Source organism: Lagenorhynchus albirostris, chromosome 20 (assembly GCF_949774975.1).
Source record: "Lagenorhynchus albirostris chromosome 20, mLagAlb1.1, whole genome shotgun sequence".
NCBI lineage: Eukaryota > Metazoa > Chordata > Mammalia > Artiodactyla > Delphinidae > Lagenorhynchus > Lagenorhynchus albirostris.
Window position 1 is genome coordinate 16,665,173 of NC_083114.1, and position 19,209 is coordinate 16,684,381.

General features: G+C 54.0%; 1 protein-coding gene across 5 annotated transcripts; it reads right to left on the reverse strand.

Moving 5' to 3' along the window:
- Positions 1 to 85: 85 nt before the first annotated feature.
- LGALS9 (galectin 9) lies at positions 86 to 18,125 on the reverse strand. Of its 5 annotated transcripts, none has more exons than XM_060134152.1 (11): positions 17,986 to 18,123; positions 11,572 to 11,663; positions 8,708 to 8,909; positions 7,789 to 7,899; positions 6,229 to 6,324; positions 4,585 to 4,620; positions 3,985 to 4,035; positions 3,296 to 3,337; positions 2,740 to 2,828; positions 2,480 to 2,642; positions 86 to 560 (listed from the first exon to the last, which is right to left on the reverse strand). In XM_060134152.1, the coding sequence occupies exons 1-11, from the start codon at positions 18,022 to 18,024 to the stop codon at positions 414 to 416; spliced, it is 1,068 nt and encodes a 355-aa protein (XP_059990135.1). In that variant the 5' UTR covers positions 18,025 to 18,123; the 3' UTR covers positions 86 to 413. The 5 variants fall into 5 exon arrangements, with proteins under 5 accessions (XP_059990135.1, XP_059990134.1, XP_059990137.1 ...); XM_060134151.1 differs by having other exon boundaries at positions 3,296 to 3,340; XM_060134154.1 differs by lacking the exon at positions 6,229 to 6,324.
- Between the last annotated feature and the right edge of the window lie 1,084 nt (positions 18,126 to 19,209).

The following is a 19,209-nucleotide window of genomic DNA, read 5'->3' on the forward strand; positions in this document are numbered from 1 at the left end:
TCCCTCAGCCTGGACCTCCCCGATTCCAGAGACTCCAGAAGGTCTCCAAACTCAGTTACCAAACCATGGCCATCCCAGGCACACGTGCCGACAAGCATTGTTCTTTCTTTCTTTATTCGAAGGACACGGGGAAAGGGGAGAGCCCCCTGCTGAGAAGGCTCCTGTCCGTTGGTGGGGACCAGTGGGGGGTGTCATCAGGGTAGCTTTCCGGGAGGAGGAGAGGTTAAAGATTGGAGGAAGGGGAGGGGCCGAGGATACAGCCTCCTGCGTGAGTGACAGCTAGCGGCGTCGGACGAGGTGGACCTGGCCAGAAGCAGAGCCAGCCAAGGACGTGGTCTCTCCAGCAAAGCTCGGGATCCAGGGCAGGTGGGGGTGATGAGCAGAGCCAGACGGCAGCCCAGGGCAGGGCTGGCCTATGTCTGCACGTGGGTCAGCTGGATGTCGCCCCCCACCTCCAGGCTGTTGATGGCGGGCAGGTTCTTCAGGCGGTGGTAGTATTCACACAGGTGCTGGCCGTCCACGGCCAACTTGAGGCAGGCGCCTTCACACATGATCCACACCTGGACGAGAGGCCCTGGCATCTGTACCCCGCCTGGACTGTCCTCAAAGCCAAAGGCAGCCTCACGTCTGCCTCCCTCCTTCCCACCTTCCCCAGACGTTAGTTAAGCAAGACGTACACCTGCATTGGAGCCCCACCGAAGGATTCGCTCTTCCCCGAACACGCCTCGTGCTCTCCTTCCCTGTGCTCTTACATATTCTCTTCCTCCCCCCAGAATACCCGTCCCCCTGGGCTCCCCGCTCTGCACACCTCGTCCACGTGGATCACTGCTACTCCCCCTCCAGGACTCGCCCTCCTGCAGCCAGCCTTCCCGGCCTTTCCCCAACTCCTGAGCCCCTCCTAGCTGAGTCAGGCGCCGCCCTCAGGCTGTGTCCCGCACCCCTATCCTTACCCTCTGGCTGGACCCTGAGCCTCTAGGGACACAAATGCTGGCCTGTGTCATCCATGCCCCTAAGACCCGGCACACAGGAGTGCTGGGCGTCTGCACTCCTGCTGCGGCAGCCTTCTAACTTGTCTCTTCCACCCCGACATTCTCCCAGAGGCGGTGGCAGCACAGCTGTTAGAATACCATCGTCCCCATCACATAGCTAACAGCAGCAGCAGAGTCACTGCGCACTGGACACTGTCCTAAGCGTGTCACAGACTCGATTTCATTTCCTTCTTCCATCTCTGTGAGATCACTGTTACTAGCAGTCCCATATTTTAGATAAGGGAACAGAGGCACAGAGCTGTTACGACACTTGCTCAAGGTCACACAGCTATCAAAGTATATTGCTCTCTGGCTTGAAACACACCAACACCCTGGGCTAAAATTCACAATCCATGACCCACAAGGCCCTACATCGGTCATTTTCAGCCCTGGGTGAGGAGTATTAGGGCATATTTAAAAATACGGGTGTCCAGGCTCACCCTCTCGTGGTCCGGGGGTGGGACCAGGCATTGCTTTTTCTTTTGCAAGCTCTCAGGTGATTTGAGTACGTAGTCAGGGCCGAGAACCCAGCTCTGTGTCGTCCGGGCCGCCAGCAGTGCCACCCGCCACCTCCCCATCCTCGCTCTCCCAGAAGCCCCGGGGCCTCCTGCTTCCTAGACAGGCCACGACCATGACCCTCTGCCTCGGCGATAATATCAGCTCCCTCTGCTGCCCCTTAGATTTTTTGCAAGATGGGCTCCTCCTACCACTGAGGTCCCGCCTGCGCTGGGGCCTCCTCCAAGGTCTGCCCCCACCTGAGGAAGCATGGCCCCTGCCCAGGGCTCACTTATTTCTTATTCTACTTTGCCCTCCATGTAGTACCCGTTGCTATTCTGCAGCGATCTGTCCGTACATTTGTTTCCTTGTTCCTCCACGACCTTGATTGTAAACTCCATGGGGGCAGGACCTGGACTGTTTCCTCATTGCCCCCCAGTACCTGGGGTACTTGGGGCTCAAAGTGGGCCTGGATGAAATAGCTGATAAATGACTGTTGAATGAATGAGTGAGTGACTGAGTGAGTGAATGGATGACACCTAATTCATGAATGAGTGAGTGAGTGAGTGAATGGATGACACCTCATTCATGAATGAGTGAGTGAGTGAGTGAATGGATGACACCTCATTCATGAATGAGTGAGCGAGTGAATGGATGACACCTCATTCTTGAGTTCGATTTGGCACTGATTGGCTGTGTGACCTTAGCAAGTAACCTGCACGTGTCAGTTAGTCTCATCTGTAACAGCAGGTGGTACCTGCCACCTGCCTTATGTGGGACAGTGACAGTAAAATGATAGTAGCAGTAATTTGGGGAACGCTTTCCCCTCTTCTGGGCCCCATCCTCACCCCAGAGGCGTCAGCTCCTGTCTCGATCAAGGTGCCCCCAGATGGCCTCCACCCGCTACTCCACTGCCCCTCGAGAGCCCCTCCCAGCTCGGGGCTGCAGCATCTCACCGAGAAGCTCTGGCCTCGGAAGAAGGGCATCTGTCGGGGCAGGCTTCGCTCCTCAGACCCCCAGCAGCTGTTGATTTGCGTGTTGCGGACCACGGCATTCTCGTCGAAGCGGGGGTTCAGGTGGAAGGCGATGTCTCTCCCGGAACACAGGTTGATGTAGAACCTGGGGATGGGCCGCTCCCATGGACTCTCTGCCCCGAGCCGGGGGAATGGCCCGAAAGACCTTGGGCTGTCTCTTCTCCCCAGGAACCCTGGCTTACCTCTGAGCACTGTGCAGGACGGTACCCGACACCATGATGCTCTTGGAGGGGTACAGCCCACCGGGGATAGAGGTGAAGAAAGGTATCGGCTGTGGGGAGGAGGGGGCAGGTCAGACGGCAGCGGCCAGAGCAGCCGCCGCTGCAAGAGAAACTTCATGACAACTTCTGTGCATTTGGCCTGTCAGTCGACAACTTGACTGTGCCTGTATCTTCAAGAAAGAACTCCATGGTATCTTTACTTGGCTCAGTAAATGGCAAAGGAAAACTTTCCAGCATTCCTCAAATTAACGGGCATTTACTATCATGAAAAGAGCTTTGGTTGGACACAAAGGATGCTTGGGCTGAGAAGGGAAGACCGTGTAATATGCTCACGGTGAAGGGACGATTTTCAAGGGGAAAGCCCCTTTCCTAAGTCTTCTAAGTTACCTGGAAGTTTCCAGAACTTCAGTTTACTAAGGGACTGCTTTTCATTTTGTAAGCTGCCCTCCCCTCTTCCCCTACCCCAACTCTGCACAACACAAACCAGAACTCCACCCCTCCCAGAGAAACCACTTACATAGGTTGGGTTGGGATATGCCATGGGTGGGATCATGGGATTCTGCTGAAAAGAGATCGGGGAGTTCAGTACGGGAGTGTGCGCACACGCGCACGCACACACACACACACACACGCCCTTGCACGTTCTGGAGACGATGCTCCAATGGGAGACTGAGGTCGTGAGGCTTCAGGCATTGGAGTCTCCCAGTCACCTTCCTTCCCATGTCAGCCTTGACGGGACTCCTGCTGTGTTCCTGGATCCCATCATGGTCACCTGCCCCTCAACCCCTCCAAGGGCAGCCCCCCGACTCCAGGCCCCCCGTGTGCTCTGCACTTGCACAGGAGGAGGAGAAGCAGCCTAAACCTGTGATCAGCAGTGACATCCTGGGGGCTTGTCCTCAGGATGGAGGGTCTCCTATCCAGATACGGGGACCACTGCACTCCCCTCTCAGGGACAGAAGGACCCGTTTTCCTGTTGGTCCCTAGGGTCCTATTTCTTGGGTCGTTGGGTAAATCCAGCCTGATCCAGAATCTCTACTGTCCCAAGGAGAGTTTTACGTGCGTTTCTCCTAAGCAGAGGGCCCAGCCCCAAATGTCCCCATCTTCCTTGCTAAACTGCTTTCTTCCTGACTCTGGGCCTAGAGAATTCACTCCTTGGGAAAGGGGCACGTGGTGGGGCTGTGAGCTGACCAGAGCGTTCAGACTTACAGGGAACATCTGTCCAGGGGTGCTCTGCACGGTGTGGATGACGGTCTGAGTCTGGAAGAAAGAAGCCCCATTATAACCGGCTCTCACCGGTGTGAAGACTGCCACCTGCCACCAGAGGGCACCACCTAACACACTCCTCTTAGGTGAGGTCATCTTGAGCTTGTAACCAGCCCCATCAGCCTGACCAGACGCCCCAAAATTGGCAGGTAGAGGTGTTTCTTCTCTGGAGAAGAAACATGGCCTGCATTTGTGGCCTGTGGCCTGTATCTTTCTCAGGGCAATCTCTCTAGCACAGCCTCGCTTTGCAGAAGGAAGAAGTGAACGTGGGGCCTTGGTGTCCTGTGGCTGCCCACAGAGTGGCAGGGCCTTGAGCAAACCAGTGGCCACTGGGGCTCCTTCCCGATTCATCAGGGCCAGCCGCCCTCCCCACACCCCGAACTCCCTCCCACCATCACCCCAGCCGGGCAGATGGCCCAAGGGTCTGGCCTTGGCGGCCCTTCCCTCCAATGGGAGAGGCTCCACGCTTGACTCCGCCTCCTCCTTTTAACCCACAGGAAAAGCCGAAGTGAAGAGATTCCGTAGAGAGAGCAAGACACTTACAATGGGAGCCGAGCCGGCCGACCAGATCCTTGGAGGCTGAAGGGGATGAGAAACCACAGTGGTGGTTAACACTGGTGCCGCACGAGAGTAACACGGCGGCAGAAGCTGTGGTAAGAAATGCCTCCCCACACGCGGCCTCCCTCCTGAGCCTTCTGGACGCCCAGATTCTCACCCAGCGTCCCGGGTACACTGTGGTTATGCAGGGTGGGTGGGGAGGGGGAGCATTCCCATTGGCTCCTTCAGAAGGAGAGGAGGGTGTGTCTGATGCAGACCATTTAGCTCCCGGAGGCCAAGCCATTACTCCCGGTGCCACGTTTCACCCATAAGGTGAAAACTTACATTGGCTGAAGGCCTGCTGTGTGCCAGGCTCTGGCTTCGAGACTTTACAACGAGGGAGGCATCCTTGCCTCCTATTTCGCCAGTGAGGCAACTAGTCTCAGAAAGCTTAGGCAACTTGCCCGAGCTCACCCAGGTAACAAGAGAGAAAATCCAGATGGTACCCAGTTCTGCTGATTGTATCCACCACACCCTGTCCTCCCCAGGCCAGGGCCAAAGTCGGGCTGCCCTGCAAAGGCTGCCTGCGGCCCCACGAGTCCTGCGTCCGCATGGCAGAAGGCAGGTGCCCCAGCTGCGCCGCGCTGGGCCCGGGGAGGCTGGGTAGAGAGACGGCCTTCCTCCCAGTCCCCGCTGCTCAAGTGGCCAAAGAAAGGGCCAGGCCTGCTCCCCTTCCTGTCCGGGCCCCAGCCTTCACCCGGCAGACTGTTCCTCTCGCAAACCTATTCCACATTCACTAACCGAGTCCCTACTGCATGCTGGGCACTGTGCAAAATGCTAGGGATACACAAATGAACCAGCTACAATCCCGGCCCACAAAGGGCCTGGTGGGTGTAGGGAAGGAGGGAGGAGAGTGGTGAAGAGACACACATAGACACAATGATAGCAGGACGTGGCGACTGGAATAGCACAGAGATATCCCAAGTCTGTGGTGACTCAGGAGGGCATCCAGCGATCTGCTCCGGGGACGGTGCTCCAGAGGAGTGACACTTAAGGAGAGCTGTGAAGGGCCATTTGGGAGTGGCTGGATGTGGGTGGCAAAGGGTGCTTTCAGCACTGGGACAGCATGTGCAGAAAGCACGGTGGCCTGAGAGAGCCCCACGTGAGCAGTTGAGGCTGCGTGAGCTTCCTGGGTGAGGGATGAAGCCGGGAGGGAGGCTGGGGCAAGATTGGGGAGGATTCTGCAGGTCCTGCTATCTGGACTTTATCTAGAGGGACTTGGGGCCTTTAGGACTTTAAAGCAAGGGGAGGACGTGATCAGATTTGTGCATAGGAAGGTCACTGTGGTGGGTGAGTGGGGCGTGGGGAACCAGGCCGTGGTCGGAGTGTTGAGGGGGCAGATGGCCTGGACCAAGGCAGTGGCTTTGGGAAGAGAGGTACTGGTGCCCTGGAGAGATAAGGAGAGAAAGGAAGAGCCAAGGACAGCTCCCAGGTCCCCAGCTCTGGGCCCGGGGCTGTGGATGGAGGCAGGGAACCTTTGGGCATGACAGGCCCTGGAGACCCTGGCTGGCGTGCTGGCTGGACCAGCGTCTCGAGCGCTCTGTCCTTCCTGCTGACAGCTCAGCCTCCCCAGGCCTCCACTGAACTCACTTTCGGTTTGCGCCCCTTGGGCTTGTGTGGGAAACAGGCAGCCTGGGAGAACTGCACCGTGGAGAAGGCGGGCGGGATGAGAGCTGCGCCGGTGTTCTGTTAAAACATAAAGGTGCCATGGGCTGAAGAGAAGCACTAACGGAAGAGGGGAAAAGCAGGGGCCACAGGCAAGAGGGAGACAGACAGGCAAGCAGGCGGAGTGGGGGTGTCCAGGACGGGCAGAGGGAAGGTTACGCTCCAGAGAGTGACGGCAGGCTGGCTCTCTCTCTCTCCACCTCCGTCTCTCTCTCCTCTCTCCCCAACCCCACAGGGGGAATTAGGGAGGGAAGGAATACGAGAGATGAGGACCAAAGAGAAAGGGCCTCAGATCTGTCAGGGGCCTGCTGTGTGCCTTCCCATCTCAGGGAACACACTCAAATACCAAAGCGGTGCTGACAGCTCCCAACCAGCGGCCTGGGGCCCTGCAGAATGTGGGCCCAGCATTCCCCAATCTTTCCAGTTTTCACAAAAAACCAGAAATCCAGATTACCATGTGCTATCGCCTGACCTTTTTTTTTTTCTAAACTGCGGTGAAATGCACATAAAATTGACCATCTTAACTATTTTTAAGTGTACAGCTCAGTGACATTAAGTCGACTCCTATAGCTGGGCAACCATCACCGCCATCCAGCTCCAGAACTTTTTCGCCTTGCAAAACTTCTGCTGAGAGACTTCGCTGGTGGCGCAGTGGTTGAGAATCCGCCTGCCAATGCAGGGGACAGGGGTTCGAGCCCTGGTCCGGGAAGATCCCACATGCCGCGGAGCAACCAAGCCCATGCGCCACAACTACTGAGCCTGCGCTCTAGAGCCCGCGTGCCACAACTACTGAAGCCCACGTTCCACAACTACTGAAGCCCGCGCACCTAGAGCCCCGCTCAATGCAGTTAGAGAAGGCCCACGTGCAGCAACAAAGACCCAACGCAGCCATAAATAAGTAAATAAATAAATTAATTAAAACAAAACAAAACAAAAAGCTTCTGCTGACCTTTTAGATGCTGGTAACACATTCAAAAATTTTAAAGCACAGAGAGGGTCAAATAGACCCAAGTGTGGCCCACGCAGGCTGTTCTGTGACCTCTGATGTGTATCGCCTCATTGAACTCACACAAGGACCTATGGGGTGGCAGAGACCCTGCTCCTTCCACAGGTGAGGAAACTGAGGCTGGGAGAGGCGAAGTCACTTGTCTAAGATCCCCCAGCCCATGAGAATGGCAGAGCTGGAGATCTGAGCTGGATTCAGTTTGATTCCCAAGCCTCGGGTCTTTCTAGAACCACACAGCCTCCTAACCAGGGTGGGAATGACAGAGATGAGTGGCCTAGGAGCCCGGGAGACTGAAGCAGGTGTCCCAGACAGAGGCAGCGACACAAGAAGGACAGGACGGGGGAGCCACAGGTGTGTCCCCAGAGCCACCTGGAAAGGAGACTGGCTGGCACTTTGGGGCCCACGCAGCAGGGCCTGGGCACAGTGGACCGGGCCCTGCACCCAGCCCCTGGGGGCGGATGCCGGGTGGACAGTCTGACCTGAAAGCTGATGTAGGACAGCTGCACGGCGCCCGTGACGCAGATGGTGTTGACGCGGTGGAAGGGCACGCGGTGTGCGTACTGCATGAAGAGGTTCTTGTTCACCGTCACCTGCCGAGATGAGTGCATGTTCCAGGAGGGGGTCCCTGGCCAGGTGGGAACTCACCCAAGCTTCTGGGACCCCTGCTTCTAGAAGTTTAGACCTGTGTCTAGTTTTCACATCCATCCCCTGTAGGTCAGGGGCATCAGCCTTCAGAGCTGCGCCAGTTACAGGAACATGCTTGTGACCCAAACACAATCCCTACGTGGCTCTGGTTGTTGGCTTTTTAGTTCTTATGGTTGGTTGTTTATTGCAGTAGGTTTGTCTTTCTAATCTTAGGTCACCTGGGGTGTTACTGAAATATGCATACAAATGTTCCTGGGGAGCAGAGGAGAGGTGACGTCAGGTTGCATGTTGAGGGGTTGGGAACATCCATGTTCACACAGAGAGGCATAGACACAGATGTACTCACCCCTTCTCCCGTCTCCCCAAGCCCAGAGACACTGCGCTGCTTGCAAAAGCAGTTTGCAATGCCCTGCAAAACTAAGCCATTAATAACACCTGGATAAAGGCTGCAAAAATGTAACAAAAACAAATGTTACCAGGGACCTGGAGTGGAAGAAGGGCAGAGGAACGGAAATAATTTGGACTTTAAAGACCCAGGAGGCCAAAAAGCACCGTGGTGACTTATCTAGTGCTTATTTCCGTAGTAAAAGAAGCAACAGGTGCATATGTAGATGCAGGTGAAGGTGCCTAAGGAGACTGCATCCTTACAAGCAACAAGGGTGTTTCTCACGTGACTATTTAAACGCTATTCACTGCGCCTGATAAGGCTGGGGGACAGGCAGCTGAAGGGAAGAGAGGAGAGTTCCTGCTCACCTTGAACTCCGAGCTCTGTACCAGGAAGCAGAGCTCAAAGGGACACCCCCTCTGGAAGGGCATTTGCATCTTCCTTTCCTCAGCCCCCCAGCTTCCTTTCTGCTTCGTGTTGCAGACCACATATCCGCCTTCTTCAAACCGAGGGTTGAAGTGCAAGGCAATGTCATTGTCATTGTGGCCGGTCTGAAAGTTCACAGCAAACCTAGGCCAAGGGAAATCAGACAGTGCTCTCGGTATCCTGGTTTACTGCCAAGGGTGGGAACAGGAGGGTCTCACGCCTTTGACTGACATCTATCTGGGATCCTGCCTACAACCTGCGTGGCTGGTTTGTGCCCATCCTTAGTGGTTGCCATCGTTTTTGCTCACCTGATTTGCACTTAGTATGTTTTTGTGCATTTACCACATTTTGCCCTTACAGTGTGATTTTCTAAAAATAAGTAGAAAATGGGTAAAGAAATGTATCCAAGTTGGAAGTCGAGAAATGTGCCTAGGAGTGAGAACCTTTTGCACCAAGTGGTCGCTCATTGGAGGCCAGCCCACGTCTGCTCAGTTGAGAGAGAAGAGGACAGATGGGAAGAGCACGTGACATTGATGGGGCGCCTACAGAGACGGTGTCTAAAGGGAAGACATAGAATAAACACTAGCTCTCCGGGCGTGGGGACCTCAGTGTGCGCGTCTGTCCCCCTGTAGATGTTAGCGTGTGTCCACCTGACCTGAGTGAGGTCAGCAGGCCCGGACCCAGACCCCAGCTCTTCACTGTTTGTCGTTTGCAATGAACCCGTACCTCGCTACCCTCAAGCTGCCGCACCCTGGAAAGGGGGTGACTGCCTTCCTTCGAGGATGATTAACAAGGCGGCCAGGGGAAATCCCCAAGCAAGCAACTCTTTGTTCCCATCTCTCCTCAGAGGAAGCCCCTCACCGTCCCAGCTTCCTTTGGGTACAGCCTTGACTCTAAGGTGAGGACTGAAACAGAAGAATCTTCCGAGGGACCTGGCTCACAAAGTGGGCGCGATAAATGTTTGTTCTGCCTCTTCCCAGACGGAGCTCACTCGTGTCCCCAAACCAAGTTCCAGTCTGAGGTTCTGAGGGTCTCCAGCGAGGAGCCTGTCTCTAACTGCCTTCCCTGAACTCAGCCCCAGTGTGGTTCGCAGCCTGCCTCTCGGGGTCACTTTGGTCTCCCCAACAGACACACAGCAGTCAGAGAGCACGCCTCGCTCCCACGTCATGCCCCACAGAGCCAGGCGCTGCCCTGCCCCCAAGGGTGGCCCTCGATGGACAGAGCCCCTACCTGCATAGCCCCTCCACTTTTTTTTTTTTGGTTGCACAGCTTGCAGCATCTTAGTTCCCCCACCAGGGATCAAGCCTGTGCCCCCTGCAGTGGAAGTGTGGAGTTCTGACCACTGGACCGCCAGGGAAGTCCCCAGAGCCCCTTCTCTTTCTTGGTTACGGGGGTTGTGTTCTGGATGCCGTCCTCAACACCGGAGCACTCTGTGAACCCTCAGCCAGCGGGGCCTGCGGGAAACTGGCCTGGCCCTGAGCCCAACTGCCCTCCCTCTGGGGAATACCAAAGGGAAAGGACACTCCAAGTGACTCTGGAATGAGAAAATCTAAGTCCCTATTCCTCTTAAAGTGGAGAATAGCGTTTCTGAAATATCTCTGGGTGTAGTTTTCTCTTTGCGCTCCTCCAGCTTCATTCCTGTGTTCCTTTGAAAATTCCTGCCCCAGGGAAGGGAGAGAGCAAAAGCTCCCATCACAAGGGGGACCCTCGGAGGTAGGGAGAGATTCTATTAGACAGGGCGGGAGTAGAAAGCCCTCCTGCGTTGGGAGAAAGGGTAGGCAGAGGAAGGGGGAGAGAGAAAGCAATGGAAGTTCAGAGTCGAGGTCTGGGACTCCCATGCTGGCAGAGTTTTGGGGGATCTGGGTGCCTCACTTCCCTCCGAGTCCCCTGGGGGCGCTCAGGGCTCTCAAAGTCCCATGGTCAGTGTGGCCATGTCCACCTGGAGGGGAAACAATGGCAGAGGAAGTCATCTAGAATCTAGATGCAGGGGTAGGGCTGGGCCTGGGAGGGGCCTGAAAGGATCCAGGGGGTCCCCAGGCCCCACTCAAAGTGATGAGAGGAAAAGTAGGGGCAGAAGCCAGCTGGGATTGGGACAGAGAGGCTGCTGAGAGAGGGCCACGTGTCCAGAGGGGCCTCCGTGGGCACTGTGGACCTCAGGGTGCAGCCCACGTGGACCCCACCGAAACTGGGCACGGGTCCCAGGCCCCCGAGCCACCCGGACCTCAGCAGAGGTCAGCCAGGGCTGCGTGAGCATCCGAGGACCCTCCTGCCTCTGAGAATACGTGCAAGCTCTTCGCTTGGGAAGCCCCCTTGGGAGCTAGGAGGAGCGCTGGAAACAGTGCTAAGATATTTATTTTTTGAATTGACTTAGCATTTTCCAGAAAAGAGCTTGAAACTGAAAGAGACCAAATTACAACTTTGATGGCAAGTTTAACTATTTCCACGTCAGACCAAGTGAGGGTTCCGAAGTAGATGAGGGCAGCTATAGGAAATGAAGGAAGGTGATGTTTTTGCAACTCTGGGTCATAGCATACAATGCTTAGTCCTAGAACTTCTGCCTCTGGGCTGGGCTGCTTCCCTCCTTAGACTGGGAGCTCTCATTGGCCCCTCCCCCATCTTTGGGGAGTCTGGTTAATGGTGCCCTGGCAGATGGCAGGAGTGCCGTGTATTGTTGGCAGGGGCCGGGCCCCGCTCATCCCCTGAGCCAGGTGCGGGCAGCTCGGAGGATGCTGGGTGGACCAACCTGAGCTGAGAGCGCCCTGGTTCGCTCAGGGGCAAGGCTGCGAGAAACAACAATTCCAGGTACCTGTTTCCGTTGGAATATATAACGGTCCCATTGATGGTGATCTGAAGTCCGTCCTGGAGACCCCCTTGGATTACCCCAGTGAAGGGGACGACCTGCGGGAGGAGACAGTGGTCAGCGGGCCGGCCTGCTTCTCTCCATCCCCTTCAGCACTTGCTGGGGGCTGGCCTGGGTGTCGGGCCCTGGGCTAGGAGCCAGGTGCAGCTGTGAGCAGGACAGATTGAGGCTCTGCTCCACGGACCTTCCAGGCTTGCAGCAAGGAAGTTACACAGACGTTCTGAGGTTGTGAGAAGGAGATCCCTCCGGCTCTGAGAGGATGTGACAGGGACAGCGTGACAGCTGCTAAGAGGAAGAAGTGGCACATACACAGCCCTGAGATGGGAAGGAACCAGGGGAGTGAGGAGGGGGCTGCTGGACCCCAGGCCAGGTTCCTAGCACAGTCCTTTGACTGGGGACTCAGGGGGCCCAAGGGACCAAAGAGACCCACCAACCTGTTCTCGAGGATAAACCTTCTGCTCACCTGAACAGGACAAGAAGAAGGCATCCTCCCCTCTCCTGCCCATCCCACCCCGAGAACAGTGGTGACTGTGACCTTGGCCCTCCACCGCCTCAGAAAGTGCCTCTTCCCGGGTGCTCTCTGCAACCACGGGGCAGCCCCCTCTTCTATTCCTGCTCCTGGGCTCCCATTCCTTCCCCCAGGCCCTTGGCATCCTCCAAAATCCTAATGTGACATCTCCACCCCTCCTGGGCCCCATGACTTTGTCACATTCTCTTTCCTGAGCCTCTATAAAGGATCCATGGTTACTGTGAGGGCTGCCTCATTTTAGAACCAGGCATACTCCAGATTTAAACCCTAATTTAGCTCCTTGTTAACTTAGCGGCCTTGGGAAGTTTATTTAACTTCTCTTTGCCTCAATTTCCTCATCTGTGAAATAGAGATAAATCCCACCTTCTGAGTGAGATGGATGATTGAGTGACAAAAAGTCTGTGGAAGAGACTGGTACATAGTAGGTTATCTCTCTGCTGCCCCTCTGCTTCCTTCCACCTTGGTCTCTCTAATCAAAATTCCTAAATTGCTTATGTCTCAACTTTCAAAGCTTCCTTCCTGAATGCCTTTTATCTAATGTGGTTCTACAAACTGCCTTAAACACAGTTCTATCTCCTAGTCAATTTTCACATTTTTCAAGTTGTTCAAGTCTTTTCTACCTTCTCCTTTAAGCGAATTCCTTACAAAAAGTAAATGTGTGGGAAGAGATATGGGGACATATGTATAACTGATTCACTTTGTTATAAAGCAGAAACTAACACACCATTGTAAGGTAATTATACTCCAATAAAGATGTTAAAAAAAAATTAAATGTGTACAGGAGCTAGGCAGGTGATGTATATAGGTGAGCTGGCCAGGTAGGGTACAATAGGGAGTGGTAGGGACTGAGGCAAAGTAGACATCATCTTCCTTATCTAAAGAGGCAGTGTCCACTCAGCTGTAACCAGTGATTACCATCCAGGTCCAGTGTTGGCAGAGCTTCCAAGTCTTTAGGAGAAGACCCAAATCTGGAATTTTTTTCTGTAAAACTTTCTAATTTCTGGGGGAAAAATCCTTAAAAAGGATTGTAGAAGAGTTCCTTTGTTATAGAGACATATAATGACATATTTGCAATGAAATGATATATCTAGATTTGCTTCAAAATAATCCAGAAGTGGAAAGGGAAGTAGGGCTGGGTAGAGATGAAGCAAGATAGGTCATGAGTTGAAACTGAATGACGGGTATGTGTTGTTTATGATACTATTCTCTCTAAATTTGCTTTAGCAACGAGTTAAAATAAACACTGTGCAGGCAAACAAAAAACACCCACCGGCCCAGTTCAGTCCTAGCCTATGTCCTTGAGTTGTACAACCACTCAGGATCCAGAGAAACCCCTCCTAACTCATGTGCACAGCTCGCCCTGGGAGATAACCTGTAACACCAGGATCCCATTCAGACAGACTCTGCTCTCCATGGACCTTTGGGAAAGGTGTCTCTTGTGGCACCTCAGGTTAGATCTGAACTCTGCCCTTAAATACTTTGGTGACCTTAAGCAAATCATGGCTTCTCTACATCTCTGAGTTCTTTCTGTTGTCTCTGTCCATGCCAGTGATTTTGAAGAAGTAGAATCAGCCTGACACAGCTACAGACCAGCATGCCGTACTTCCTGGAAAAAGCATCCCCTCATTTGTTTGTTGAAGCCTGAAGTTCTCTTAAGAGCCTTTCACACCATCGTGACAGACAGGGCTTAAAATGCATACTCCTGGCAAGTATGGGCCCTTCCCTTAAGCATATTCACACTAAGGTATAAAGAACTGAAAGCAGAGTGTGTTGGGATGGGGTCATCAGAGCACAGAAGGAGGCAGAAGGGAGGAAGCCATGTGTGGATAATGGGGGCGGGCAGTACAGGTTAATCTTAAGGAAGGATTTTCCCCAAGAAAAGCTTTGTGAGATTTTGTTGTCTTAAATGGTGACCTCAAATTCTGAAACACAAGATTACTTCAAACTGAGTATAATCCTAAAGGCAAGATTATTCACTGCCACGTTATAATTGCACAACATTGGAGAGTCCAAAAGTCCACCAAGAAGAAAATGGTGAAATTAATTACGGTATTTCCATACAGTGGCTTCTGTGGAGGCCGAACACGAAGAGAAGGGGACTCTTTGAGAACTGATACAGAACGATGCCACGTGTATTATTTAAAAAATGGGTTGGGGAGGCTATATACATATATTTACTTACCATGAATAAAACATTTCTGGAAGGATTCAAAGAAACTGCTAACATTGGTTGACTCCAAGGAGGGTATGGTAGACTAAATGATTACTGCCCTCCCCTCTGTCCCACCAAAAATGTCTACATTCTAATCCCTGGAAGTTGTGAATATGTTGCTCTACACGGCAAAAGGGATTTTGCATATGTAATTAGGTTGAGGATCTTGAGATGTAGAGGTTATCCTGGATTATCCAGGTGGGCCCAGTGTAGTCACAGGGTCCTCAAAGAGGGAGGCAGAAGAGGAAAATTGGTAGTAGGAGATGTGACAACAGAAGCAAGAAGCTGCTGGCTTTAAAGGAGGAGGAAGGGGCCACAAGCCAACGCAAGCAGGCAGCCTCTGGAAGCTGGAAAAGGCAAGGAAACATTCTCGGACTTCCCTGGTGGCACAGTGGCTAAGAATCCGCCTGCCAATGCAGGGGACACGGGTTCGAGCCCTGGTCCGGGAAGATCCCACATGCTGCGGAGCAACTAAGCCCGTGCGCCGCAACTACTGAGCCCACATGCCACAACTACTAAAGCCTGCGTGCTCTAGGGCCCGTGCTCCACAACAAGAGAAGCCACCGCAGTGAGAAGCCCGTGCACCCAGAAGCCTATGCACCGCAACGAAAAGTAGCCCCCGGCTCACAGCAACTAGAGAAAGCCCACGCGCAGCAACAAAGACCCAATGCAGCCAAAAAAATAAAAAATTAGAAATAAAATGGAACAACCACTTAAAAAGAAAAAAAAAAAAGATGAAAACATTTGAGATTCAATAGTTGCAGAAAAAAAAATAAAAAGGAAACATTCTCCCCTGAAGCCTCCAAAAGGAAATAGCCTTGCTGACACTTGGATTTTAGAGTTCCGACCTCCAGAACCGTAAGAGAATGAATTTGTATTGTTTTAAGCCTGGCTGGCCAAGGACCCCTCCGTGCGTGTATGTGTGTGTGTGCATGTATACGTGTGTGCGCGCGTGTATGCGTGTGTGTGTATGTGTATGCGTGTGTGTGCGTGTATGTGTGTGCGCACGTGTGTGTGCGCGTGTATGCATGTGTGCGTGTATGTGTGTGTGTGTGCGTGTATGCGTGTGCGTGTGACCTCAGCAGGAAACAGCAGCACATCCTTTTGCTTTGTATGACTTAGGAGGATGGATTTTTATGCTGGATTTATGGTCCCACAGCTTGGGCTCGCCTTCCAGCTCCCTGTGCTGGCAGCTCTGATGTTGAACAAATCACTTGACCTGCCTGCACCCCAATTCCCTCTCCGGAACAGTGAGGCAAAGCCTGGCAGTGTGCTTCAGAGGATTAGGTGAAAGGCTGAGTGGAAAGCCCTTGGCTGGAAGGCCTTGACGATAGCAGCTGTCTGCATGAGGATGACTTAATCTTTCTGCTGGGTCAGAACTTGCTCTCAGCTCTGGGCTGTGCCTGGAGGCTGGGGATTTTTTCCTCCTCTTCCTATCCGGTCCGGAAAGCAGAGTCAGGCCCTACAGGCCAGGGGGTGGGCAGCCCCTTCTGGAGGCCCAGTGTCACAGAGGCCACCCAACCACAGTTGGCACAGGGGGCTCACCCAGAGGGGGCAGCTTTTAGCCAAAGGGACTGCCGCCCTTCTGGTGGCCAGCTTCCCTGTCTGTGTTATCTTGTTATCCTCACAACAACCCTGGTCATTATTAGTGCCACGTTTACAGATGAGGAGACAGGCACAGGAAGGTTGCATAACTTGCCCAAAGCCACACATGCTTTTAACCCACGCTTTTAACCACCACACGGTCTGCTTCTCACGATGAAGCCCAGAACATCCTCGCTCCTGGCTCACCGAGTGTTCCCCTGGACCAAACAGCGAGTCCTGTCCTGACTGTGACACCAGCTACCCTCCTGGCCCTCTGGGGGCTGGGCCAGATGAGGCCGGCAGGGCGTGGGCGAGGAACGGGGGGGGGGGGCTCCAGAGGTAGGTCCTGGAGGCGTGCCCTCCTCAGCAGACAGGCAGGGCAGAGGACCTTCCCACTGCATTTTGGAGGAAGTGAGGTCCCAGGTACTCAGGTCAATGGCTGGCCTGGGAGAGGGTGGCCACGTGGGCTGGCCGGCGCTCCTGGTGCCTGTGAGGCCTGCACCCAGCCACTTTCTGGCCTGGACTTCCAAGGCCCTGTTTTGACTCTCTGCTGACATAGAAGGGGTTTCCTTCTGATTTGAAATCTTTGGCTTTTGAATCCAAGGGTTAGAAAGTAAAAACACGTCACCTGAATAATAAAACGTCAGGGCCTGGAAGGGACTGCGGGTCGCCCATCTGATGGAGCAAGAGGCCCAGGTGACACGCTCTGACCCCGAGGCCATGGTGGAAGCACCCACCGGGTGGCCCAGCTTCCTCCAGCCCCACCCTGGGAGCCCTCACGAGATGGACGGAGTGGCACTTGGACACTGCCCAGAGCAAACAGGCCACGCCGGGGCCCCTGCAGAGGCGGGCTTGGCCTGTTTGCCCCCCAGCAGCTCCCCAGCACCTATTTCCGCCCACCCCCCCTCCCCACGAAGGGCTCCGTCAGCCCACCTGCCGGCCTCTTGGGAAGCAGAGGCTGGGAGAGGCTCCTACTGCAGGGTCCGGCCCAGGACACAGTGACCACAGAATCCTCCTGGGCCTGGGCTGCCTCCTGCGGGCCCACGTCCTCCCGCAGTGCTCTCTCTGGGGCACCTCCTTCCTCTGGGGCGGGGGGCGGGGGGGAATCAAGACACCTCCCTCCTCGGCCACTTACCATCTGGGGACATTTGACAAATGGCCGCCACCTCTCTGAGCCTCAGTTTTCCATGGATGACATGGGGATGACGAGGGTTTACAAAGGCCGCCTGCTACAGGGGCTCCCCAGAGAAAGCAAAAAGGCAGAGAAGGCAGCCCTTTGCACCCCACAGTGCTGGGGCAGCCCCGCTGCCCCCTAACTCCAGAGATGGTCCCTCTCAGACACCCTTGACCTGCCCTACCTTGTTCACTCACCCCTCAGGGAGCAGACACCTCCTTGGGAGGCCTTCCTTGCTGCCCCCAGACTCGTAACAATTCTAAACACTTCCAGAGCACCCACAGTGGGCCAGACACCATTCAAGCTCTCTCGACGTGCTGCCTCACTTAATCCTTACCTCAGCCCTGGGCAGTGACTTAAGGATTATCCGCATTATACAGATGCAGAAACGGAGGCTCAGAGAGGTAAAGTAACTTGCTTGAGGTCACCCAGCTAGTAAATGGCTGACCCCAGAGAAGCCATCTTCAAAGTAAATGCCCTTCACTGCCGTGCTGGGTTGTTAATCTCCCCAGAAGCCCTGTTTACTTCTCCCTTCATGCAAAAAAAGCCATCACTTTTCTAGTTGTTACTTAGGCCCTTCTTTCCCCCACTGAGCACCTAGAAGAGGGGAGGCACCCGGAGAGAGCTCAGTAAGCATTTGTCAGACGCACAAATCCCGGTGATGCTCACCCCCTCCAGCCCTGAACGGCACCAGGGAGACGGGTGCAGAGCGGAAGTTGTGTCAGGGTTGCCCCAGCTGGCATTTCTGCCCTTGTGGTGTTCTCTTTGGGATGCCACCCACTTCCACCTGCAAGAGCTGCTTCCTCAGAGCCCCACAGCTGTTTCCCCCTGGCTGAGGCTACCCACAGCCCCGGAACTCACTGGGCTCAGGTAGGGAGGCTGGGCGCCGCCGAAGGCCATCTCTCCACCGTCTCCGTGGCCGCTGCCACTTTACACACTGACAGGGCAGTCCTCTGCACTGGGAAGGACTTAACAAAGAAATAGAAACTAAAGCAATTTGGCGGTTATTCAATGGGGAGGAGCCAGGAGCAAGAGGAAGTGAGTTTAGAGAAACGGAGAAAGGTAGGTTGCCGAGGGAGGAGAGTGGAGGATGATACTTGGGAGAGGGAAGTGGGTGATCCTCATCCCATGCCCTTTCCCTCCACTCTCCTCCTGCGCTCCACCCGTGACCGAATAGTTCACAGAGGTTCGTGTAGGCTCAGAGATCCTGACCACATCCACACGGCAGCGAGCTACCAGACGACACTATCCGTGAGCGTGTGGCTGTGTCATGTGTCCAGACGACATCGGTGCTGCCTGTGCACGGGCTGGTGGTGGAGCTGGGAAAGCCTGGTTATACCCATTTTCCAGACAGAGAAACTGAGGCTCAGAGTCTTAAGGGTCATGCCCAAGGTCACACAGCTCACTAGTGGTATCCTGAGCCATATGAGGCTACTTAGGTTCTCAAAAAGGTATTCTTCCCCTTTAAAATTCTATTCCTCATATAAAAACATAATCACGTAGGGACTTCCCTGGTGGTCCAGTGGTTAGGACTCTGCTCTTCCACTGCAGGGGCCATGGGTTCGATCCCTGGCTGGGGAATGAAGATCCTGCATGCCGCCGGCACGGCAAAAAAAAAAAAAAAAAAATCAGGACTTCCCTGGTGGTCCAGTGGGTAAGACTCTATGCTCCTAATGCAGGGGGCCTGGGTTCAATCCCTGGTCAGGGAACTAGATCCTGCATGCATGCCACAACTAAGAGTTCGCATGCTGCAACTAAAAGATCCTGTGTACCGCAACTAAGAAACAGTGCAGCAAATAAATAAATCTTTAAAAAATAATCATAATCATGTAGAAAGAAATGTTTTGCAAATAGAAAACTTCGTAACGGGGTTACCTTATCCTTGTGTATAATGATGCCCTGGGAGCTTCTGATCCCTCCTCTCTATGAATTTCTCCCTTCTCTTCTCTCCCTTGATTCTGAGCTTTAGAATGGGGAGTGGAGAGGTCTTGGACATAACAAAACATTCCAAGCGACATGGAGGTGGGGGCAATATATTGAATAAACTGTCTGTAATTGGCTCCAGCACCTTATTAAAGGAAATGA

What these genes read in the sequence shown, in the direction of transcription:
- LGALS9 (XM_060134151.1), bottom strand. Translation starts at nt 18,024, where the DNA reads ATGGCCTTCGGCGGCGCCCAGCCTCCCTACCTGAGCCCA. An exon ending in CGGCCGGCTCGGCTCCCATT is followed by an intron (nt 4,036 to 4,584) that starts GTAAGTGTCTTG and finishes TCTTTCTTCCAG; the next exon opens with ACTCAGACCGTCATCCACAC. An exon ending in GTCCTGCACAGTGCTCAGAG is followed by an intron (nt 2,643 to 2,739) that starts GTAAGCCAGGGT and finishes GCCCATCCCCAG; the next exon opens with GTTCTACATCAACCTGTGTT.